General features: G+C 39.0%; 2 protein-coding genes across 2 annotated transcripts; one reads left to right on the forward strand and one right to left on the reverse strand.

Moving 5' to 3' along the window:
• Positions 1-13,806: 13,806 nt before the first annotated feature.
• LOC131996808 (uncharacterized) lies at positions 13,807-14,985 on the reverse strand. Its single transcript, XM_059366774.1, has one exon. The coding sequence runs from the start codon at positions 14,983-14,985 to the stop codon at positions 13,807-13,809; it is 1,179 nt and encodes a 392-aa protein (XP_059222757.1).
• A 291-nt stretch (positions 14,986-15,276) lies between these two features.
• Positions 15,277-17,037, forward strand: LOC131996810 (uncharacterized). The gene has a single exon (XM_059366780.1). It carries the CDS (start codon positions 15,277-15,279, stop codon positions 17,035-17,037), a length of 1,761 nt encoding a protein of 586 aa, XP_059222763.1.
• Positions 17,038-26,530: the final 9,493 nt, after the last annotated feature.

The raw sequence follows: 26,530 nt of genomic DNA on the forward strand, positions 1-26,530 counted from the left end.
GAATTGAGCCGAGTTTTTTATGTCCTCTGTCAATTTTGACAAAATTTACTTACAAAGACTACGGTGAGTTTATCGATGAGCATATAGGTCGTAGTGGATACCCTTCCTTATGAATTTTAGGCAGACCACAAATTCTTGGAGCTGCAGCCGTTCGAGTTTCCTTTTCCCAGCGTTGTCTATTACTTTGTGTGTGTGTAGCTCGTTCACCATATCAATATTCTTCTTTTGTAATGATGTTGTGGGATCCTTAGTCAGCCGTTTGTATGTCATTTAGTCATTAAGCATTCTAGACATCATATCCTTATAATCATCCTACTCTATGGCCACTGTCAAGTTGCCCTTATCAGCGTCCCAGATCATGATGTTCTTGTTTTCCTTAAAAAATGTTTTAGTTTGTGCCACTGTGCGAAGTCTCTTGCTGTCAGTACAGTGCTGTAAGTACATTACAAAAATTTTGTCAAAATTGGCGGAGGACTCTAAATACAACGTGAAAAACTCGGCTCACTTCAAAGAGAAGTTAGGAAATACTGTGATAGATTCAGATGAAATGATGATTTCCTTTGATGTTGTGTCATTGTTTCCCAGTATTCCGGTAGATTATGCGATCAAAATCATAGAAAGTAAGTGGACAATAATTCAAGATTTTACAACCATGACGAAGCGCCTTTTCCTGAAAATATTTCGATTTTGCATGCAAGACAATCGGTATTTTATGTACAAAGACAGAATATACATGCAAAAACAAGGATTGCCTATGGTTGACCCCATAGCCACGCCAATAGTAGCCGATATTGTGATGAAACAATGCCTTCGAAACTGTGATAATTGAGCTAAGATTTTGATCAAATACGTGGACGACCTTTTTGGGATTATTAAAACCAGCGTAATAGATAACATCCTGACAACATTCAATAGTTTTAACTCAAACATACAATTTACTATAGAAAAAGAGCATAAAAACCGCCTACCATACTTAGACACGGAGATAATAAGGCAGAACCATATGATTTTGATTGACTGATATCAAAAACCAACATCTTCCGGAAGACTACAAAATTAATGCTCAAAACATAAACACAGCCATAAATTTTATAGACAGAGTTATGAGCATAAGCAATGAGGAATTTCGTGAGAAAAACATAAACAAAATAGTAGCAATATAAAAAAAAATAGTTTGCCACAAAAAAACAATAGAATCGTAACTAAATAGAATAACTATCACAAGAACAAACGAAAAAGAATCCACATATTTCAAATCCGTCACTTATGTCCCAAAATTGTGAGAAAGGTTTGAACATTCAAATACCGTAGATGAAAATAATTACAAGATTGCACACAAAACGACAAATAACAAACACAAAATCCAAGATTGACAAAATGGAAAAATCAAATAAAATGCAACGGCAATGGAAATCAAGTTTTTCCAATGATTTATGTTGGAACAAGCAAACATAAATTGAAAACTAGTATAGCAGCACATAAATCAAATATAAAATTAAGATCCAAAAATACTTACCAAAAAGCAGCAGGAGCCGAACACTGTGCTGCGGAACAATATGAGCCAGACTTAGAGATAGTAAGAGTCATAGTTAACGAGATAAATAACAACAAGAGGCTGACGGTGTAAACGTTACATATCATCAATACAACAACAACTAGACGTTTGAACTACAAAGCAGACACAGAGGGATGTGCGAGTAGGTTAGGTTGGTTTGAAAAGAGGGTGCATATATTAATCCGCCCCATGCCACTATGGACATACACCTAAACCAGTAATCGGCTTGTTGTGCGCTCTAAAAACTATAAAGTAACCCCTAAAAAGAAAATTTTAAGTTAGGAATTCCGTGCTACTTACAAAATCCTTAATTGTTTTCAATACAACTCCCCTAAGTTGGTTCATGTCTGGTATTATGTCTTCACCTAAGTACCGGTACCTGTTGTACGCGAAAGCCGGGCAATGACAAAGGAAATGCTGCAACGTCTCATCATTTTCCGCGCGTGCCCTACACATGCTATTACTAGCCGCACCGATTTTAGTCCTATATGTCCCGTTATGATGCAAATAGCTATACTGACCTCCTTCTTGCTTCCTTTCAGTAAAAGTCTCGTCTTCTCGCGATCTGGATCCCCCCGTAGAATTTTCGCCTTCCTATCGTTTGCACCCGAAGAAATCGACCTCCCCCGGCAAACCAGAGTGGGTCTGGCTCAATTACGTTCCGGTAGATGCAGCCGCCTCAATTCCCACAGAGCTAGGATTGATGCCGACGTGCAAGATGTATGACCCGATTGTAACCAGGGACCGCAGATACACGTCACCTGTTTAACTGCCCGGCCAGACCCACTCGACTCAGATCCAGATCCTTGTGGACGCACCCAATCTTAGTCGCAGAGTTCCTGGGTCTTGACACTCAACAGAAACAAGCAGACGAAAGATAGAACACAATCAACTGCTACAACAACAACAACAACAGTGAGCCTTCTCAGTACGCTTCTGATTGTGAAACTTCCAATTCAGTTTCCTGGCTAAGTATTTGACCTTGTCAGACATCGAAATCGTCTTATTGAGGAAACATGGTGCCCTAAATTTGTTCACCTTCGTCGTTCTCGTGAACAGGCATATTTCAGTCTTCTCTGGGTTATTATTGAGACCTCTGGGTCTAGCCCAGTCATATGCCATATGCAAAACCCTTTCGGCCTTTCTGCATAGCTCGTTCGGATCCTTAACCCTTAGAAGTATTAGAACATTGTCTGCGTAGCAGACGGGTTCAAATCCCTCCTCAGTCAGCATCCATAATAGGTAATTTATGGTGGTCACCCATAGGAGTAAAATGACCCCCTGTGGCGTGCCCTGTTCCGCTTTCTCCCTTATATTTATGCCATGGGATACACAATTTATCCAACTGTTCCTTAGCATATGTTTTATCCAGTCTCTATGGACCGGGTCCACCCGGTACTGGTTTAAGGATTGGATCCGGTCCGTACATTGTTAAAAGCCCCTTCGATGTCAATGCATACCGCCAGTATGTGCTATTTAGTATCAAAGAATTCTTCTATTTTATGCACAACCTCGTGCAGGGCAGTCTCCACCGACCTTCCCTTGACATAGGCATGCTGTTTGTATTTGAGCAGTGCGCTGGATATCATGCTCTTTATCATGGTGTCCACAATACGTTCCATGGTTTTGAGTAGAAAGGACGTAAGGCTTATGGGTCTGTAGGGCTCTGGTGTCGCATGACTTGCCTTGCCGGGCTTGGGCATAAACACCACCCTTGCCTCCTGCCAGGCTTTCGGAGTATATGAAAATCCTAGGCACGCTGTGAAAATTTTGGCCGCACGAGGCGCCAGATAGTCTGTCTCTTTCTGTAGTAACGCCGGAAATATTCCATCAGGTCCGGGTGAAGCCTCAAGGCTTTCTTGACTCTAAATTTCGTTATGATAAGAACTCGATCTACCTCATTATCCAAGATTCCGGTGTCTGCGTGAGTCTCGTCGTATTCTGTGGAAAATGGGTTTTCATCAAAAGCCTCAACATGTCCTCCGTTGTCTTGCTCTCACTCCCATGTCGTCTACTAAAGCTTCAGTTTGGACATGGGTTTTTGAGAGAAACTTTTTTATCTTGGCGGCATTATTAACGCTATCGACCTGTCCGCAGAAAAGCTTCAAGGAGGCACCATTTGCCGCTCTGGTAATCTTATTGTATTCCTTGAGCCGTATGTTATGCACATCCCAATAAACTTCCGCTTTTTTACAACGTGCTCTGTTAAAAAGTCTGCGGAACTCTTTCCCAATATTGCGAATCTTGCCGGTCATCCAGGGTTTGGTTCTTGGGCTGCTTTCCTTTCCCGAAAAGGACAACTGTCTTCGAAGGACCCCACCAGTACAGTCGTAATCCTATTGACATTTTCGTCAATGTCTTCTATGCTTGGACAATCTAAATTATCTTGCCCAAGTCTTCATCGGAGTAGTCTTCCAAATTTTGTCCAGTTGGTTTTTAACTTATTCCGGAATCTTATCGGATTCGGCGCTGGCCGTGCTATTCTAAACCAAATGTAGCGATGGTCAGAGAAAGAGTGTTCCATGGAGACTCTCCAATCCTGAACCTCACCGATTAGATTTTCGGAACATATCGTCACATCTTATACCTCCTCCCTAATCCTATTAACAAAGGTAGCGGTGTTACCAATATTAAGTGTTACTAGGTCGTTAGTATTCAAGAACTCTGCCAGGGCTTGGTCCCGCGTATTAGTGTTGGTACTGTTTAACTGCCCGGCCAGACCCACTCGACTCAGATCCAGATCCTTGTGGACGCACCCAATCTTAGTCGCAGAGTTCCTGGGTCTTGACACTCAACAGAAACAAGCAGACGAAAGATAGAACACAATCAACTGCTACAACAACAACAACAACAGTGAGCCTTCTCAGTACGCTTCTGATTGTGAAACTTCCAATTCAGTTTCCTGGCTAAGTATTTGACCTTGTCAGACATCGAAATCGTCTTATTGAGGAAACATGGTGCCCTAAATTTGTTCACCTTCGTCGTTCTCGTGAACAGGCATATTTCAGTCTTCTCTGGGTTATTATTGAGACCTCTGGGTCTAGCCCAGTCATATGCCATATGCAAAACCCTTTCGGCCTTTCTGCATAGCTCGTTCGGATCCTTAACCCTTAGAAGTATTAGAACATTGTCTGCGTAGCAGACGGGTTCAAATCCCTCCTCAGTCAGCATCCATAATAGGTAATTTATGGTGGTCACCCATAGGAGTAAAATGACCCCCTGTGGCGTGCCCTGTTCCGCTTTCTCCCTTATATTTATGCCATGGGATACACAATTTATCCAACTGTTCCTTAGCATATGTTTTATCCAGTCTCTATGGACCGGGTCCACCCGGTACTGGTTTAAGGATTGGATCCGGTCCGTACATTGTTAAAAGCCCCTTCGATGTCAATGCATACCGCCAGTATGTGCTATTTAGTATCAAAGAATTCTTCTATTTTATGCACAACCTCGTGCAGGGCAGTCTCCACCGACCTTCCCTTGACATAGGCATGCTGTTTGTATTTGAGCAGTGCGCTGGATATCATGCTCTTTATCATGGTGTCCACAATACGTTCCATGGTTTTGAGTAGAAAGGACGTAAGGCTTATGGGTCTGTAGGGCTCTGGTGTCGCATGACTTGCCTTGCCGGGCTTGGGCATAAACACCACCCTTGCCTCCTGCCAGGCTTTCGGAGTATATGAAAATCCTAGGCACGCTGTGAAAATTTTGGCCGCACGAGGCGCCAGATAGTCTGTCTCTTTCTGTAGTAACGCCGGAAATATTCCATCAGGTCCGGGTGAAGCCTCAAGGCTTTCTTGACTCTAAATTTCGTTATGATAAGAACTCGATCTACCTCATTATCCAAGATTCCGGTGTCTGCGTGAGTCTCGTCGTATTCTGTGGAAAATGGGTTTTCATCAAAAGCCTCAACATGTCCTCCGTTGTCTTGCTCTCACTCCCATGTCGTCTACTAAAGCTTCAGTTTGGACATGGGTTTTTGAGAGAAACTTTTTTATCTTGGCGGCATTATTAACGCTATCGACCTGTCCGCAGAAAAGCTTCAAGGAGGCACCATTTGCCGCTCTGGTAATCTTATTGTATTCCTTGAGCCGTATGTTATGCACATCCCAATAAACTTCCGCTTTTTTACAACGTGCTCTGTTAAAAAGTCTGCGGAACTCTTTCCCAATATTGCGAATCTTGCCGGTCATCCAGGGTTTGGTTCTTGGGCTGCTTTCCTTTCCCGAAAAGGACAACTGTCTTCGAAGGACCCCACCAGTACAGTCGTAATCCTATTGACATTTTCGTCAATGTCTTCTATGCTTGGACAATCTAAATTATCTTGCCCAAGTCTTCATCGGAGTAGTCTTCCAAATTTTGTCCAGTTGGTTTTTAACTTATTCCGGAATCTTATCGGATTCGGCGCTGGCCGTGCTATTCTAAACCAAATGTAGCGATGGTCAGAGAAAGAGTGTTCCATGGAGACTCTCCAATCCTGAACCTCACCGATTAGATTTTCGGAACATATCGTCACATCTTATACCTCCTCCCTAATCCTATTAACAAAGGTAGCGGTGTTACCAATATTAAGTGTTACTAGGTCGTTAGTATTCAAGAACTCTGCCAGGGCTTGGTCCCGCGTATTAGTGTTGGTACTACCCCACGATATGTGGTGAGGGTTCGCATCGCACCCTGTTAGTACCTCGTTTCCGGTCTGTTTTACTTTCCTCACCAGCCGTTGCAGCTCCGACGTGGGCGGCGGTGTCGGAAAGTCGAAAGGCAGATTAAGTGATGCCAGGAATGCTCCACCGTCTCCCTGTCGCACCACTGTTGCATCCGACGTTGACAACTCTGGTGCAAAATAAATAATTCAAATTTTTATGACAAATAACGCAGGTCCTCGGCCGAGTACCAGTGTTAGCATAAAATAATTGGTAGTTGATATGGTTCAGTCCCGAAGTAACTACAGACTGCTTACAAAACGAGTAAACAAAATCCAATAAGAAAGGCCAGTATCAAAACAGACAACGGCCGCCGAAGATGGTCGCATAGCTTTTAGTTTTTTGTTTGTATTGGGTTGCCCAAAAAGTAATTGCGGATTTTTCATATAGTCGGCGTTGACAAATTTTTTCACAGCTTGTGACTCTATAATTGCAATCTTTCTTCTGTCGGTTATCAGCTGTTACTTTTAGCTTGTTTTAGAAAAAAAGTGTAAAAAAGGATATTTGATTAATGTTCATTCTATGTTTTATTAAAAGTGCATTTACTTTCTTTTAAAAAAATCCGCAATTACTATTTGGGCAACCCAATATTTTGTTACTCAACATTTTTAAAGTATGTATAGGTGATGTTAAATAATATGCTTATACGTGAAGGTTTACTTATTTTGTTTTATGTTAGATTTCCTTGAAAATGTCCACTAAAGGATGGGCGAAATATTGGAAAACAAATAAAATTTTAAACAAGTAAAAGCGTGCTAAGTTCGGCCGGGCCGAATCTTATATACCCTCCACCATGGATCGCATTTATCGAGTTCTATTCCCGGCATCTCTTCTTAGGCAAAACGGGATAGAAGAAAAGATTTGCTCTGCTTTTAGAGTGATATCAAGATATGGTCCGGTTTGGACTACAATTAAATTATATGTTGGAGACCTGTGTAAAATGTCAGCCAATTCGAATAAGAATTGTGCCCTTTGGGGCTCTAAAAGTAAAATAGAGAGATCGACTTATATGGGAGATGTATCGGGCTATAGACCGATTCGGACCATAATAAACAAGTATGTTGATGGTCATGAGAGAATCCGTTGTACAAAATTTCATTCAAATTGGATAAGAATTGCGCCCTCTAGCGGCTCAAGAAGTCAAGACGCAAGATCGGTTTATATGACAGCTATATCAGGTTATAGACCGATTTGAAACATACTTATCACAGAAACACGTCGTGCGAAATTTCATTCCAATCGGATAAGAATTGCCACTCTAGAGGCTCAAGAAGTCAAGACCCAAGATCGGCTTATATGCCAGCTATATCAAGTTATGGACCGATTTGAACCATACTTGGCACAGAAACACGTCGTGCGAAATTTCATTCCAATCGGATAAGAATTGCGCACTCTAGAGGCTCAAGAAGTCAAGATCCAAGATCGGTTTATATGGCAGCTATATCAGGTTATGGACCGTTTTGAACCATACTTTGCACAGTTGTTGGATATCATAAGAAAACACGTCGTGAAAATTTTCTTTCCAATCGGATAAGAATTGCACGCTATAGAGGCTCAAGAAGTCAAGACCCAAGATCTGTTTATATGGCAGCTATATCAAAACATGCATCGATATGACCCATTTACAATACCAACTCACCTACACTAATAAAAAGTATTTGTGCAAAATTTCAAGCGGCTAGCTTTACTTCTTCGGAATTAGCGTGCTTTCGACAGACAGACGGACGGACGGACATGGCTAGATCGCCATAAAATGTCGCGACGATTAAGAATATTTCGAGTAGTTACAAACAGAATGTCGAAATTAGTATACCCCCCATCCTATGGTGGAGGGTATAAAAAGAATTGCTATGCTATTGGAGCTATATCAAGTTATGGTCGGATTCGGACCATAATTGAATTGAATGTTGGAGGCCATAGTAGAAGTCATTGTATAAAATTTCAGCCAATTCGAGTAAGAATTGCACCCTTTAAGGGCTCAAGAAGTAAAATGGAGAGATCGGTTTATATGGGAGCTATATCAGGCTATAGACCGATTCGGACCATATTTGACACCTATGTTATGGGAGAAGCCGTTGTACAAAATTTCAGCCAAATCGGATAATAATTACGCCCTCTGGAGGCTCAAGAAGTCAAGGTCCCAGATCGGTTTAAATGGCAGCTCTATCAAGTTATGGATCGACTTGAACCATGTTTGGCACAGTTGTAAGAAGTGCTAACAAAACACGTCATGCTAAATTTAAGCCAAATCGGATAAGAATTGGGCCCCTTGTGGTGCAAGAAGTGAAGACCCTAAATAGGTTTATACGACAGCTATATCTGGTTATGGACTGATTGCATCCATACGCAGCACATTTGTTGGAAGTCATAATAAAATACCTCATGCAAAATTTCTGCCAAATAGGAAAAGAATTGAGCCCTCTGGTGGGTGAAGAAGTCAAGACCCAAGATCTGTTTATATGGCAGCTATATCAAAACATGGACCGTTATAGCCCATTTACAATCCCAACCGATCTACACTAATAAGAAGTGTTTGTGCAATATTAAAGCCGCTAATTTTGCTTCTTCGAAAGTTAGCGTGCGTTCGACAGACAGGCGGACGGACATGGCTAGATCGACTTAAAATGTCATGACGAACAAGAAAATACATACTTTATGGGGTCTAAGCCGAATATTTCGAGGTGTCACAAACAGAATGACGAAATTAGTATACTTCCATCCTATGTTGGAGGGTATAAAAAATCCAATAGTAGTATTATATTTATATTACTGGTATTTATTTAACTTTATCTGCTGGAATTTTCAAAATTGAAATGATAACTAGAATGTGTTCACCGATGAAAATTTTTCAAGCAGATGCTTTCGCAAAGGATCATCAGTACAATATAACTACTGATTACAGACGGACGTGCACCTATTTTGGAAAGTATTATGCTGAAAATAAAACAATGTACTCGTATCTATACTTAACACTTTAATTACCTGTTTTACAGTCTATTAAATGTTGTGGATATGGAAATTCTGTAATAATGTGATGTTTACTCCTTTGCGACTTATTTACGATTGGGAGTTTTTAGAAATCCATTAAAACCTGAAAATGAGAACATTTTTATTTTAATAGAATATATTTACATATGAAATGTATATTAGCATAGTGAAATATATTAATTAAAGAGGATTATTATGAAAATAATTAATATATCTACAATTAAATGAAATTATATCATTGGTATTAGTTAAAACTGCACGAAACACAAGTAGAGATTTGCAAAAAGTTTGTACAGATGTACTAACACACAGTAAACAATTTCGAACATATTGTTCCATCAATTGTTTTAAGTTCCGTTAAAAATGTCTTTCACGATTGTATATCATATGAACTGAATAAAGGATAATTTAGTTCCATTTAGTTAACGTTAGACCATAACGAAGTTCATTTGATGTAATTTTATTTAAGGTCTGCATAAACTGAAAACGAATTAAATGTCTATAGCGCTACATGAAATTCGACTTTATTCAAAAGTAGTTTATTTTAACTCAACCAATAGGTATTTTTTGTTGAGTTTAAGAAAGGACAATATGTTGCAGTCATGCTTTGCAAACATACATGCGTAAGCCAAAAGTATGATTAATGGTGAAACTTGTAGATTTAAGGGACTTTCATGAATGAGATAGTGGCAAATGGAAATGCGTGTTCATATTTTGTTGATACCTGATGTCACATGAGCATCTGTGCAGAGAAACAAAACGACTGCGTTGATATGTTAATCAGGTTTCAGTAATATTTAAAACTTCTCTTTCATCATAATTTCTCATGGAAAAGTAATCAAACATAGGTAATGCACAAAGAATAATTAGTCTGCTGACATCAGCAAACATGGTCTGCTGATTTTTAATTTGTTGAAAATACAACAAACAACAATAGAGGTATCTGTTATACAGCAATAAAACAATTTGCCAACTGCAGGCGTTAATTTTTTGTTTAAAAACATTTATATAATAGTTGCAGTTATTTTTATACCCTTCACCATAGGATGGGGGTATATTAATTTCGTCATTCCGTTTATTTAGTAAATTATTGATACAAGATGTGCAAGAAGAAATAAATAAATAAATATATTCTTGATCGTCATGCCATTCTAAGTTAAGACGATAAAGCACGATAACATTCAAAGAAATGAAGATAATGCTTGAAACTTTGCACGAGTACTTCCTATTAGTGTAGGTTGGTTGGGATTGTAAATGGGCTATATCAGTCCATGTTTTGATATAGCTGTCGATTCTGTATATTGGATTCTTGAGCTTCTAGGGGGCTCAATTCTTATACGATTGGGCTGAAATGCATGAAGCGTTTTGTTTTAATTTCCATCAAATCTGTCAAGTTTGGTCCAAATCGGTTCAAAATCTGATATAGCCACCATAGTAACCTATCTGAGGTCTTTACTTCTTGGGCCCCTTGAGGGCCATATTATTATCCTATTTGGCTGAAATTTAGCATGAACTGCTGTTTAAGCTTTCAACAACTGTGCTAAGTATGGTTTAAATCGATTCATAACCTGATATATTGTAGTTCCCATATAAACTGATTTCAGATCTTGATTCCTTAGAGAGGGCAATTATTATTTGATTTCGCCAAGAATGGTCCAAATCGGTTCATAACCTGATATAGCTCCTACATAAGTTGATCTCCCGATTATACACTGATGGAAAAAGGACGATACTTTATCAATACCGGCTGTTATTATTTTATTCTCGTCATTGGAAAATACTTTTAATACCAGACGAAGCGGGCCATGAAGAATTGACGGCGTTGCGTACAGATTCTTGTTACCGCGGCAAAAGTGTTGTACATCTTTGTTCTTAAAATATTTAAGCCATTATAAAATATTTGTTATACCCACCACGGAAGGATGGGGGTATATTAATTTTGTCATTCCGTTTGCAACACACCGAAATATCCATTTCCGACCCTATAAAGTATATATATATTCTTGATCAGCGTAAATAATCTAAGACATATATCGTCCATACCATACGGACGATATAAAGCATTATAAATAAATATTGTTTTGGTATTACTTTACTATCAATACGGTTGGTATCAATTTTTGTAGCGGGTGGAATATTCAAAAACGGTTCAGTATTAAAACCAATAACGGTTTGGTTCAAAACCAACAAAAGATTGACATTGAAACCAATACCAGTTCGCTAATAAAGTAAGTACCAAATAATACAAATCATTTTGTTTTTCATCCATACCATGCTGTATTACTTTGTTACCGTACGGTGTTGCTTTCCTATCAATACCGTGTGGAACTTAAATGATGATGTTTGGTGTCAACTTTGTACTGCTTAAGAGTCTAGAAGGCGCACTTATTATCCAATTTGGCTGAAATGTTACACAATAACTTCCACTTTGGTCTCCAACAGCCAATCCAAGTATGGCCTCAATTGGTTCATAACTTGGTATTGCACCAACAGCATAGCAATGCTTATCCCATATCCTTTTTTTGCCTCCCAAGAGATATCAGGCATAGAACCTGACAAATGCGATCCATGATGGAGGGTATATAAGATTCGGTTAGGCCGAACTTAGCACGCTTTTGCTTGTTTCTTCTGTTAAATTTGTTTAAAAATTATCAAATTGAAAAAAATTATGTTATATGCTTGTAAAATTGGAACATAAGATGGAAAGGCCACCGTAGCGCAGAGGTTAGCATGTCCGGCTATGACGCTAAACGCCTTGGTTCGAATCCAGGCGAGAGCATCAGAAAAAATTTTCAGCGGTGGTTTTCCCCTCCTAATGCTGGCAACATTTGTGAGGTACTATGCCATGTAAAACTTCTCTCCAAAGTGGTGTCGCACTGCGGCACGCCGTTCGGACTCGGCTATACAAAGGAGGCCCCTTTTCATTGAGCCTAAACTAGAATCGGACTGCACTCATTGATATGTGAGAAGTTTGCCCCTGTTCCTTAGTGGAATGTTCATGGGCAAAATTTGCATTTTTTACACAAGCGCAAAACATTAATTGACAACATGAATAGCTTAACCATGAATCGTCTGTACAACGCTTGCAAATTATTGAAATTTATTATCAAATGCGTGTTCTTTTAATAAAGTTCATTGCGCGCTTCTTTCATTGATCGACGAAACTAAATTTTTGGCTCAATAGGTAAGCAAATAACCAGAATTGACAATTTTGGAAGATCAGCCAGAAGCATTGAAAGAGCTACCGATGCATCCAGAAAAAGTCACAGTTTGGTGCTGCATATAGTCTGGTGGCATCATTGGACAGTACTTCTTCCAAGATAATGCGAATCGTAACGTAACTGTGAATGTTGAGCGCTATCGTGAGATGCTATTCAACTTTTTTTGCCCAAAATTCAAGAACTTGACTTGCATGACATGTGGTTTCAACAAAATTGTGACGCAAGCCACACAGCACGCGTAAAATTGGACTTATTGAGAGGCGATTGCGGTGAACATTTTAATTAATTTTCGGGACCGTTCAATTGGCCACAATTGGATAGTGCGATTTAACTCCTTTAGACTATATTTTTTGGGCCTATGTTAAAGCTCATGTCTGTACAGACAAATCCGCTTCAATTGACGCATTGGAAGACAATATTGAGGCATTTATTCGTGAGATACCGGCCGAAATGTTGGAAAGAGCGAATGGAGCATTTAAGGCGCAGTCACGGCCAACATTTGCATGAAATAATCTTCAAACATTAAATTATATGTGCCGTACTATCGATTCAATTAAAGATTTCATGCATTTTTCTGAATTTTTGTGCTTTTTTTGTGAAAAACTTTCCTACAGCTCGTAAAGAATCAATCTTTATTTTTGATAATTTACTATAACATGCAGTAAATCCAGATTTCTTTTCTATTGGGATCTCCAGTGAGATTTTATTTAAAATAATTTTTTGCTCGCAGAGAGAATATTGCACGCAGTCTTGTCATTAATATTGCCGAATACACTATAAAATGACAGGACTAAAAGTTATCATAAGCCGAACGCCGATACACATATTTTTTTCCTCCTTTATCAAAACCTGCCCAATTTTCAACAAATAAAAGCGTGCTAAGTTCGGCCGGGCTTCATCTTGGGAACCCACCACCATGGATTCTGCAAAAATTTATACAAAAAATAAATTTTTTGTTTTTGTGTTTTTGATGACCAATGTGAGTATTTAATGTTTTTTTGTTTTGTTGATGGGCTTTTTTGGTCAGGTTGAGGATTTTTTAAATAAAACAAATCGTTTTCATTTTTTCTCTCGACGTTTCGTTGGTTATTTTTTCCAACTTCATCAGGACAGAGTTTATTGAAGTTCCTGTTTAAAGTATTCTTGTATAAAGTATATGTTTTGTATTGCTTAGTTTTTTCATTTAGACTTACGATTAATTTTACATCTTCGTTGAATTACTTATATTACTATAAAAACTGGACACCACGACACAGAAAATATAATAATATAAATAATTGCACTTTGAGGGAAGTATATAAAGTCTAAACTTATTACTAATATCACAGAACAGTCGTTTTCAAGTTATTGCAATGGAATACTGCAGCTTAGTGTTGTCTTTGTCTTCTTTGGTGTTTATCGACTCTTTAAGTCTTTGTTGAATCCGTAGGCTCTCTAATGTGTATCGCTTGTTCTCTATTTTCTCTCTGTCAAGTACTCTTACTGTCTTAAAGTTTGCCGCATGTCCGCTCTCTTTTATATGTTGTGCTAGTGCTGTCGATTGTCTCCCTTTTCTTATGTCGGCTTCGTGCTCAGCCAACCTAGTGCCTAGTGTGCGTCTGGTGGATCCCACATATTTTTTGTTGCATTTTTCTTGTTGATCTCCATCACACGTAATTTCGTATACGACGTTGCTTAGTTTGAGTTTGTCTGTTTTGGTTGTTGTTCCTTTTTTCCTGAATATTTGGTTTAGAGTTTTGTTTGATTTATATGCTGTTGTTGAGTTTTCGTCAAGTATGATATTTCCCAAAGATGCGCGGTCGGTAAGCTTAGGGATGTACGGTACACTGTAAAATTTTTTCGTCGTTGATGCTTTTTCTTCATGGGGTCGTTTGGATCCGTTGGTGACGTCGCGAATTAAATTATTTATTAATGCCATTGGATAATTGTTCTGTTTTAAAATTTGTTGTATTTTATTTATGTTGTCTGCTTTGAAACGTTCATCGCTTAACAGTAGAACTTTGTGGATGAAGTTCTTGGCCGTATTAATTTTCGTGCTGTGTGGTTGCGTAGAGTTATAATTAATCATTCTTCCCGATGCTGTTGGTTTCGCGTACCAGTTTGTTATTAACGTATTTCCATTTCTTATTATCTTCATATCCAGGAACGGTAACTCTGCACGAGTTTCCTTTTCTATCGTAAATTTTAATTTGTTGTGATACGCGTTCATTAATTTCATTATCGTTGTTTCATCTTTTTTGTTTATCACCGCGAACAGGTCGTCTACATACTTCACTATAAATTTTACCGTTATGTTCATACTCTGCAGTTCGTCCATTACGTCGTCCAAAAGGGTGTCAAGTACAATATCCGCAATCGTTGGTGAGAGTGGGTTCCCCATTGGCATACCATAAGTTTGTTGGTAAAGTTTTCCAGCATACGTGAAGTAATTGTTATCTTTCAGGCAGAAATTGAGAATTTTGAGGAATGTCTGTCTTGGAATGGTGGTATTAACCCGAAGTGTATCCCATTTATCCATAATTTTCTTAATGGCTAGATATATCGGTATGTTAGTAAATAACGATACCACGTCGAAGGAGACGATAATGTCATCTTTATCCAAAGTGATAGATCCGAGTTGTTGTTTCAGTTCTAGAGAGTTTTTAACATTGTATTCCGTCGAAATTATAGTTTTTAGTATGTTTCCAATGTGTTTCGAAAGAGCATAGCAGGGGACGTTCATTGACGAAGATATAGGCCGGAGGGGAGTGCCATCCTTATGAATTTTCGGTCCAAAATAGCTAATAGAATTACGAATTTTAAGCGAAGCATGAGAAATGATGACAGAGAGAAATTCATATTAGGAATCTATGAAGAAACAAAGGAGATAATTGATGCAAACAGAGACACGATTATGGTCACAACTGCAGACAAGGGGAACAAAACAGTAGTCATGTCAAAGAAGGAATATCACCAGAAGATGAACCAATTACTTGCGGATAAAACAACCTATAGACCAATCGACGTGGATCCTACGGAGAAACTCCAAAAAGTTAACAATAAAATTATCATGGAACTATTCAAAAGTAAACATATAACAAAATGGGAAAAAACTAAATTAGACAGCATTTCACCGCAATCGCCAGAACTATACGGACTGCCGAAAATTCATAAGGATGGCACTCCCCTCCGGCCTATATCTTCGTCAATGAACGTCCCCTGCTATGCTCTTTCGAAACACATTGGAAACATACTAAAAACTATAATTTCGACGGAATACAATGTTAAAAACTCTCTAGAACTGAAACAACAACTCGGATCTATCACTTTGGATAAAGATGACATTATCGTCTCCTTCGACGTGGTATCGTTATTTACTAACATACCGATATATCTAGCCATTAAGAAAATTATGGATAAATGGGATACACTTCGGGTTAATACCACCATTCCAAGACAGACATTCCTCAAAATTCTCAATTTCTGCCTGAAAGATAACAATTACTTCACGTATGCTGGAAAACTTTACCAACAAACTTATGGTATGCCAATGGGGAACCCACTCTCACCAACGATTGCGGATATTGTACTTGACACCCTTTTGGACGACGTAATGGACGAACTGCAGAGTATGAACATAACGGTAAAATTTATAGTGAAGTATGTAGACGACCTGTTCGCGGTGATAAACAAAAAAGATGAAACAACGATAATGAAATTAATGAACGCGTATCACAACAAATTAAAATTTACGATAGAAAAGGAAACTCGTGCAGAGTTACCGTTCCTGGATATGAAGATAATAAGAAATGGAAATACGTTAATAACAAACTGGTACGCGAAACCAACAGCATCGGGAAGAATGATTAATTATAACTCTACGCAACCACACAGCACGAAAATTAATACGGCCAAGAACTTCATCCACAAAGTTCTACTGTTAAGCGATGAACGTTTCAAAGCAGACAACATAAATAAAATACAACAAATTTTAAAACAGAACAATTATCCAATGGCATTAATAAATAATTTAATTCGCGACGTCACCAACGGATCCAAACGACCCCATGAAGAAAAAGCATCAACGACGAAAAAATTTTACAGTGTACCGTACATCCCTAAGCTTACCGACCGCGCATCTTTGGGAAATATCATACTTGACGAAAACTCAACAACAGCATATAAATCAAACAAAACTCTAAACCAAATATTCAGGAAAAAAGGAACAACAACCAAAACAGACAAACTCAAACTAAGCAACGTCGTATACGAAATTACGTGTGATGGAGATCAACAAGAAAAATGCAACAAAAAATATGTGGGAACCACCAGACGCACACTAGGCACTAGGTTGGCTGAGCACGAAGCCGACATAAGAAAAGGGAGACAATCGACAGCACTAGCACAACATATAAAAGAGAGCGGACATGCGGCAAACTTTAAGACAGTAAGAGTACTTGACAGAGAGAAAATAGAGAACAAGCGATACACATTAGAGAGCCTACGGATTCAACAAAGACTTAAAGAGTCGATAAACACCAAAGAAGACAAAGACAACACTAAGCTGCAGTATTCCATTGCAATAACTTGAAAACGACTGTTCTGTGATATTAGTAATAAGTTTAGACTTTATATACTTCCCTCAAAGTGCAATTATTTATATTATTATATTTTCTGTGTCGTGGTGTCCAGTTTTTATAGTAATATAAGTAATTCAACGAAGATGTAAAATTAATCGTAAGTCTAAATGAAAAAACTAAGCAATACAAAACATATACTTTATACAAGAATACTTTAAACAGGAACTTCAATAAACTCTGTCCTGATGAAGTTGGAAAAAATAACCAACGAAACGTCGAGAGAAAAAATGAAAACGATTTGTTTTATTTAAAAAATCCTCAACCTGACCAAAAAAGCCCATCAACAAAACAAAAAAACAAAAATAAATTTAGTTAAAGGGCATACTTTTATTCTATAGACAGATTCGGACCGTACTTGGCACAGTCAAATCGGTCAAAAATTGCGGCATGTAAGGGCTCAAGAAGTCAAATCGGGAGATCAGTTCATATGGGAGCTATATATGGCTACAGACGAATACGGACCGTACTTAACACAGTTGTTGGAAGTCATAACGGAATACCACATGCTAAATTTCAGCCAAATCGGACAAAAATTGTGGCTTGTAAGGGCAAAAGAAGTCAAATTGGGAGATCGGCTTATATGAAAGCTATATCAGGTTATAGACCGATTTAGACCGTACTTTGCACAGTTGTTGGAAGTCCTAACAGAACACTGCGTGCAACATCCGTAAATCGGACGAAAAATGCGTCGGTTTATATGGGAGCCATATCACATTATAGGCCGATTCGGACCGTACTTGGCACAGTCAAATCGGTAAAATATTGGGGAAGTTCAAGAAGTTCAAGAAGTTCAATCGGGAGATCGGATTATATGGGAGCTATATCCGATTATAGACCGATTTGGACCGTACTAGACCCAGCTGTTGGATGTCATAAAAGAACACCACGTGATTTCAGACAAATCGGACAAAAATTGCGCCACAGGGGGTTCAAGAAGTCAAATCGGAAGATCAGTGTATATGGGAGTTATATCTAAATCTGAACCGATATGGCCCATTTGCAATCCCCAATGACCTACATCAATAGTAAGTATCTGTGCAAAATTTCGAACGGCTGGCTTTATGTTTTCGGCCGCTATCGTGATTTGACAGACGGACGGACAAGATTACCTTAAGGGGTCTTAGACGAATATTTCGAGGTGTTACAAACGGAATGACTAGATTAGTATACCTCCATCCTATGGTGGTGGGTATAAAAAGTATAATTTTGTCCCACAGTGTTATTGTTTTAAATTAAACAAATTGAGATAGTTTCCCATCAGAATTAAAATATTTTAGTTTTAATCAACAGACAATGTTTGCTATGCGCAAACATTGTGCGCTTTTTATACCCTCCACCATAGGATGGGGGTATACTAATTTCATCATTTTGATTGTAACTACTCGAAATATTCGTCTGAGACCCCATAAAGTACATATATTCTTGATCGTCATGAAATTTTATGTCGATCTAGCCATGTCCGTCCGACTGTCCGTCCGTCAGTCCGCCCGTCTGTCTGTCGAAAGCACGCTAACTTCCGAAGGAGTAAAGCTAGCCGCTTGAAATTTTGCACAAATACTTCTTATTAGTGTAGGTCGGTTGCTATTGTAAATGGGCCATATCGGTTCATGTTTTGATATAGCTGCCATATAAACCGATCTTGGGTCTTGATTTCTTGATCCTCTAGAGTGCGCAATTCTTATCCGATTGGGATGAAATTTTGCACGACGTGTTTTGTTGTGATATCCAACAACTGTGCTAAGTATGGTTCAAATCGGTTTATAACCTGATATAGCTGCCATATAAATCGATCTTGGGTTTTGACTTCTTGAGCCTCTAGAGTGCGTAATTCTTATCCGATTGGAATGAAATAGTGCGCGACGTGTTTTGTTATGATATCCAACAACTGTGCCAAGTATGGTTCAAATTAGTCTATAACCTGATATAGCTGCCATATAAACCGATCTTGGGTCTTGACTTCTTGAGCCTCTAGAGTGCGCAATTCTTATCCGATTGGAATGAAATTTTGCACGACGTTTTTTGTTATTATATCCAACAACTGTGGTAAGTATGGTTCAAATCGGTCCATAACCTGATATAGCTGCCATATAAACCGATCTTGGGTCTTGACTTCTTGAACCTCTAGAGCGCGCAATTCTTATCCGATTGGAATGAAATTTTGCACGACGCGTTTCAAATCGGTCTATAACCTGATATAGCTGCCACATAAACCGATCTTGCGTCTTGACTTCTTGAGACTCTAGTGAGCGCAATTCTTATCCGATGTGAATGAATTTTTGCACGAAGTATTTTATTATGATATCCAACAACTGTGCCATGTATGGTTGAAATCGGTTCATAACTTGATATAGCTGCCATATAAACCGATCTGGGATCTTGACTTTTTGAGCCTCTAGAGGTCACAATTATTATCCGATTTGCCTGAAATTTTGTGCGACGGATCCTCTTATGACCATCAACATACGTATTTATTATGGTCTGAATCGGTCTATAACCCGATACAGCTCCCATATAAATCGATCTCTCTACTTTTCTTCTTAAGCCCCCAAAGGGCTCAATTCTTATTCGAATTAGCTGACATTTTACACAGGTCTCCAACATATAATTTAATTGTGTTCCAAGCCAGACCATATCTTGATATCGCTCAATTATCCTTTTTCGCCTAAGAAGAGATGCCGGGGAAAGAACTCGACAAATGCGATCCATGGTGGAAGGTATATAAGATTCGGCCCGGCCGAACTTTGCACGTTTTTACTTGTTAATTTTTTTTTTTTTTTATTATTTAATGTTTTATATGCATTTATAAATCTTCCGTGAGACAGAACTATGAGCAGAAAACAAAACCGGTAATTTTCGTTTTAAATCTGCATGTGTGTTCCCATTAACGTATCGAAGAAAAGTAAATAGTTTGCTAGCAAAATGCTGAAATGATTTGACATTATGCACTTGCCGGGGCTGTGGTAAATTTTCTTGTCCAAGGATAAAGCGAAACTGCAGTTGCAAGACAACAAAACGAAACTTTCAACCTTCATTTTATTTTTAGAATACGATTTGCACTTAACAAAAGGACCCTCAAAAACACACCCTATCACAAACACTCATACACAAGCAAATTCAGGTTGCAAAAACCACAGCAAAGCCAAACTGCAAAAGTATCCCCGTCATTATAGACATAATGCCAAAGGAACTAAAAAGAATCTTAAAGCCAAAAGGCAACACGAACGACCAGTGGCGTAGCTAGGAGGCCCCACCCCGCAGAATGTGTAGCCCGCCCAGAATTTTCATTGTTACATATATTGTTAAATAAGTAAATACTTATTTTCGTTTAGCTTAATTACAGAATAAATAAAATATTTTTCATTGTGAAAATTTTATTCTAAAAGTAAACAGTAGTAAAGAAAAATTCCTTTACTACCTAAAGAGGTGTCGCACTGCGGCACTCCTTTCGGGCTCGGCAATAGAAAAGAGGTCCCTTAACATTGAGATTAAAATTGAATCCCACATAACTCATTGATATGCGATTTTCATTTCATTGTGCTTCGATTTTCATGCTGATGCATGCTTGGTGTTTGAAAATTTCTAAATAATTGCTCATTTCTAACCATATTTTTGTGGCAATTATCAATTGTACAATTGGATTCAACATTTACAGGAAAAGTCTTAAAAGATAACCGAAGTTCTGTTTTTAGGGAAATTCCATAAACATTTTTGTCTAAAAAGAAATTTTTTAATCGAATTATTGTCTATATAGAAAATTAAATTAAAATTTGTTCTTTGGAAGTTTTTACGGCATTTTTGTCGTTTGAAAAATGGCTTAAGAAAAATATCATCAAAATCTTCATTGAAAAGTAAGCAAACTTGATCGATATTTTTTCTGAAAATATTTTTTATACCCTCCACCATAGGATGGGGTTATACTAATTTCGTCATTATGTTTGTAACACCTTGAAATATGCGTCTGAGACCCTATAAAGTATATATATTGTTGATCGTCATGTCATTCTAAGTCGATCTAGCCATGTCCGTCCGTCCGTGTGTCTGTCGAAAGCACGCTAACTTTCGAAGGAGTAAAGCTAGCCGCTTGAAATTTTGTACAAATACTTCTTATTAGTGTAGGTCGGTTGGGATTGTAAATGGGCCATGTTTTGATATAGCTGCCATATGAACCGGTCTTGGGTCTTGAATTCTTGAGCCTTTAGAGGGCGCAATTCTTGTCGGATTTGACTGAAATTTTGAACGTGGTGTTTTGGTATCACTTCCAAAAACTGCGCTATGTATCGTTCAAATCGGTCTATGTTTTGTTTCCATCAGCTTGATACAGCTCACATATAAACCGATCTCCCGATTTTACTTCTTGAGGCCCTACAAGGCGCAATTCTTATCAGAATGGACTGATATATTACGCAATGACTTCTACAATGTTGAACATTTATGGTCCGAATCATTTTTTTTTATTCAATATTCTTTGTATGCCTAAAAAGAGATACCGCGCATAGAACTCGACAAATGCGATCCATGGTGGAGCGTATATAAGATTCGGCCCGGCCGAACTTAGCACGCTCTTACTTGTTTTTTGTTGAAATTTTGCCTTAAGAGAAAAATGTACTTAAAGTTTGCTTCTCTATATATAATTTTCATTGTTATTTTGCTTTTAGAAAATTTCAATGAAATTTTGTCTTAAGAGAATGTTTCATTCAAAATTTAATCTTCTCAGAAAATTTCATAAAATTTTTTTCTTAAGCTTAACCAAATTTTCGACTTGCAAATGCGAATTTGCCCATTAGCATTCCATTAAGGAAGAGGGGCTATTTTCGATTTAGTCTAAGGTTTATTTATAAAATTTTGAAAGGGTTTACTTTAAAGGAAAAATAACCGGTTCAAAAACCTCAGCAACTTAAACCGGTTCTTTGAACACAATTATTTTTCGAATAGTTTGAAAACCGGGTTTTGGAACAATATTCAATGATCATCCTACAGATTATTCAGTTAAAAGTTATGCAGTTTGAAAGTCAAAAAATGTAAGAAGTAAATTTTTGGTGCATATAAGTGTTTTGATTGATAAGTCTATCTTAAATGTTTTAACTTTTTCTTCTGAAAAGATTTGTTGATGCAAGTTTGAATAACATTCGTCAGCTTACATGGGTGTTATATTAGAGCTTAGTTTTTATACCCTCCACCATGGGGGGATGGGGGTAATAATAATTTCGTCATTCTGTTTGTAACTACTCGAAATATTCGTCTGAGACCCCATAAAGTATATATATTCTTGATCGTCGCGAAATTTTATGTCGATCTAGCCGTGTCCGTCCGTCCGTCTGTCTGTCGAAAGCACGCTAACTTCCGAAGGAGTAGAGCTAGCCGCTTGAAATTTTGCACAAATACTTCTTATTAGTGTAGGTCGGTTAAGATTGTAAATGGGCTATATCGGTTCATGTTTTGATATAGCTGGGTCTTGACTTCTTGAACCTCTAGAAGGCGCAAATCTTATCCGATTGGAATGAAATTTTGCACGACGTATTTTGTTATGATATCCAATAATTGTGCTTAGTATGGTTGAAATCGGTTCATAATCTGGTATAGCTGTCATATAAACCGATCTTGGGTCTTGACTTCTTGAGCCTCTAGAGGGCTCAATTATCGTCCGATTTAACTAAAATTTTGCACGTAGTGTTTCGATATTACTTTCAACAACTGTGCTAAGTATGATTCAAATCGGTTCATAATCTGATAAAGCTGCCATATAAACCGATCTTGGATCTTGACTTCTTGAGCCAAGTTTTGTTATTACTTCCAATAACTGTGCTTAGTATGTCGTAAATCGATATAGAACCTGATATAGCTGCCATATAAACCGATCTGGGATCTTGACTTCTCGAACCCCTAGAGGGCGCAATTCTCATCCGATTTGGCTGAAGTTTTGTACAAGGCCTTCTCTCATGACCTTCAACATACGTGTCTAGTATGATCCGAATCAATCAATAGCTTGATACAGCTCCCATATAAACCTATCTCCCGATTTTGCTTCTTGAGCCCTTACAAGGCGCAATTCTTATCCGAATGAACTGAAATATTACACAATGACTTCTACAATGTCAATCTGCATTCAATTATGGCCCGAATCGGACTATAACTTGATATAGCTCCAATAGGATAACAGTTCTTATTCAATATTCTATGTTTGTCTAAAAAGAGATACCGCGCATAGAACTCGACAAATGCGATCAATGGTGGAGGGTATATAAGATTCGGCCCGGCCGAACTTAGCACGCTCTTACTTGTTTTACTTCATTTGTCCCTAAGCTCATGCAAAAAATTTTTTGCACCAAACAATTTTTGTATCCTCCATAGCCAATTTTCTAAAAAATGCCGATTTGGAAACTGTTCTGTCAGCATTTATTTGTATTTCTCAAAAAATTTTATATTTTAACTTTTGTTGTGTTAATTCTTGTTTGAACCATTGAGTTAAGCGGACGTATTGTTATTTCCCTCCAAAAGAATTTTCCTGTAACTCGTAGTAGGTCATTATTTTTGGAAGAAAAATGTAAGCCACTCAAGGATAGCTGCGATAGAAGTTTCCATTTGGCGGTTGATGATCTGAGTCTGTTTCCAGTGGAGCGGCAAATCTAGAGCCCGGGAGTAGGCTTAGAATGGACTCCAAAGATCCAACAGCTGTGGTGGTGGTATCAGGCCGTAGCATGATGTCTGCTACTGAAACCTCGACTGGTGGAGCGGATGGTCCACCACTAGCACCACTAGCCGACAGACGACTGTTCTGCAGAGGCTTTTGACGAAGACACCTGGTTCGAGTCTCAAGGACAAGGCCGAATCTATTCTTTCTTTGCATGCCCATAATTTGCCTAGGCCATCGGCCTTCTCTGGCAAACCAACACGCTCTGTAAAAGGTTGGAATAATAGAAGACGCTTCGCTCTCTCACTAATAGGGAGAGAGACTCCTTAAATTGGGTTCGGAGATTCGCTGCATAGGCTACCCCAAAGACTACACGTCTAGATTTGGCAACTGCACCGTAGTCAGCCAAAAGGTTGCGGTCACCTGCAGGGCGTCCCACACCTAAAAGAACTAGGGCGAACAGTAGTAAGATAGTTCCAAGAACCTTTGCTTATGTCGGTAGGGACAGTTTGGTGATGGCAGTTGTCGACAAGGGAGAAGGACAGGGCTGCATACCTAGGAATAATTGAAATGGGATAGTCAATGGACTGTCATCAGTATACTCCAATGTCTTTGCGGAATTTCCTGGGTCTCCTCCAGTTTGTGACGATGCAGGCTGGTATCGACGCCGATACAAACTAATTGGCTTCGGCGAACAACGCTTAATTTAAATGTATCGTTGTGCGCTAAAAAAGATTTTTGAGATCTGGACAGGTGCTGCTCTAGATTTAGTCAAGAAGGAAAATATTCCTTCTCGACCAATGGTGCATGCTTGGATACCAAGGATTCAATCAGATCCTGAGTCGATACTTGGAAGATTAAAGAAATGTAATCTAAATATTTCAACCACCGACTGGAAGATTGGTGGATTGGATGAGACTGATGGTGACCGGAGAGATGCAGTATTCGTACTAAGCTCCGGTTGTCCTGCAGACCTCAACAAGTCTGAAGGGGTTGTATCCTACGGTTTCAACAAGTTGACACTGAAGGTCTATAGAAGCGGTGGCGTTGGGAATCAGGAGACGATTCAGCAGTTGTTGCTGAACACTTGCCTCAGGACTATTGACCACATCGCTAAAGTCTGGCGGATTGCAGAAGACTGAAAATTCCCCTGCCACAATCGAGACAGGAGGGGATGGCATCGAAGCGGGACCAGACAAGCCCTGTGTGGGTGGGTTATCCAGTTGGACTGGGCTCAAAGTGTGCACCAGCGGGGAAGCACGGAACTCAGAAGGTACTTCGACAGCAGCAGTTAGTGAAGCATCTAAGGAGAACTTGTCCACACCGCAAGTGCCCAGTGTACTGAGGAAGAGTGGTCCACAGCTTTTTCGGCTGCTCCTGGATGCGTACGGAAGCTCATCATGACAAGTTCTAACGAATCTTGCGAGGATGAACTTCCGGTGGAGTCAGAAGGCGAAACTAACACAACAGTGGTGGAAGTTTTGAATCCCGACTATGGTCCGGTTTCTACAGATATATCTTCTCCATTGTAAGGCCGCTTCGGCGGCACTAGAGGTCCTCATGATGGCAGGGGGGTTTGTCGTGGTTCTTATCCAGGAACCATGGGTGTGATTCGTATGGGAAATGGGAGACACAGAGCCTGTTTTCTTGCAGAGAGTAGTCTTAATGTTTTTCTTCTTCCGTCGCTAAGCACTGAAGATTTAGTAGTAGCCAGCCTTGAAATAAACAAGGCTCATTACTGGCTGGCTTAGCTATATATGGCACACGATACAGAGATGCTGCCTTCAAACCATAACTCGCTGGTTGAAGCTGCTGTAGGGGAAAAAAGCCTCATTGTAGGAAGTGATGCTAATGCATATCACCAGATATGGGGAAGTTCGAATGTCAACGAAAGGGGTGAGATGCTTATTGATTATATTATAAGTTGTAATCTGGCAATTTGAAATAAAGGGGATAAACCCACCTTTATCACCAGGAACAGGTAGGAGGCACTAGATATTACCTTTGTATCGGAAGATATAAGTGGAAGAATATACTACGGAGGTTATAGACATAGTGGTGAAGCGGATCACGAAGGTCCTAAATGACTCGCTTGTGTCTTGTGCCAGCATGTCCTAGTGTCAAGCCAAGGGGCAAACAGCATGGTGCCATGGTGGACCCCAGAGCTGGTTGGTCTAAGGAAGGACTGCAAAAAAGTCTTCAACAGTGCAAAAGCCACAAGTGCATCACACGACTGGGACATCTATAAGGCTGAGCTAAGAAATATTTAGGACGAGCTTAGAAAGGCTCAGCACAAATCCTGGGTGGAATTCTGCAGCTTCGTAGAGGATAAACCTGAGGTTTCTAGACTAAGGCAGATTCTGTCCTCGAGACCTATTACGGTGGCGTATGTTCAGAAGTCACATAATGTTTGTACAATGTCTAGTGAAGAAACACTAAAACTACTCGTTATACACATTCCCATGGAAATTAACCAACGGACAACGTGGCGACAGAAGAGGTTGTCACTGGTATGCATTCTTCGGAGTTTATAGAGAAAATTGTGTCTCAGAAGAAAATCCTTTCGCCGATTAGTTGTTTCAACTCCTTTAAGTCGCCAGGCCCTGATGATGTATCACCGGTTGAATTACAAGCTGTGTCTGTTAGACTGGTTCCCTGGCTTAGAGAGATATACTCTGCTTGTATCAGAATGTAATATATACTTGTGGGATGGAGGGACACGAAGGTCATCTTCATTCCGAAAGCAGGAAAACTCTGCCATACGAAGGCGAAGGATTTTCGTCCTATTAGTCTGTCATCCTTTATGCCGAAGACTC

Source organism: Stomoxys calcitrans, chromosome 1 (genome assembly GCF_963082655.1).
Source record: "Stomoxys calcitrans chromosome 1, idStoCalc2.1, whole genome shotgun sequence".
NCBI lineage: Eukaryota > Metazoa > Arthropoda > Insecta > Diptera > Muscidae > Stomoxys > Stomoxys calcitrans.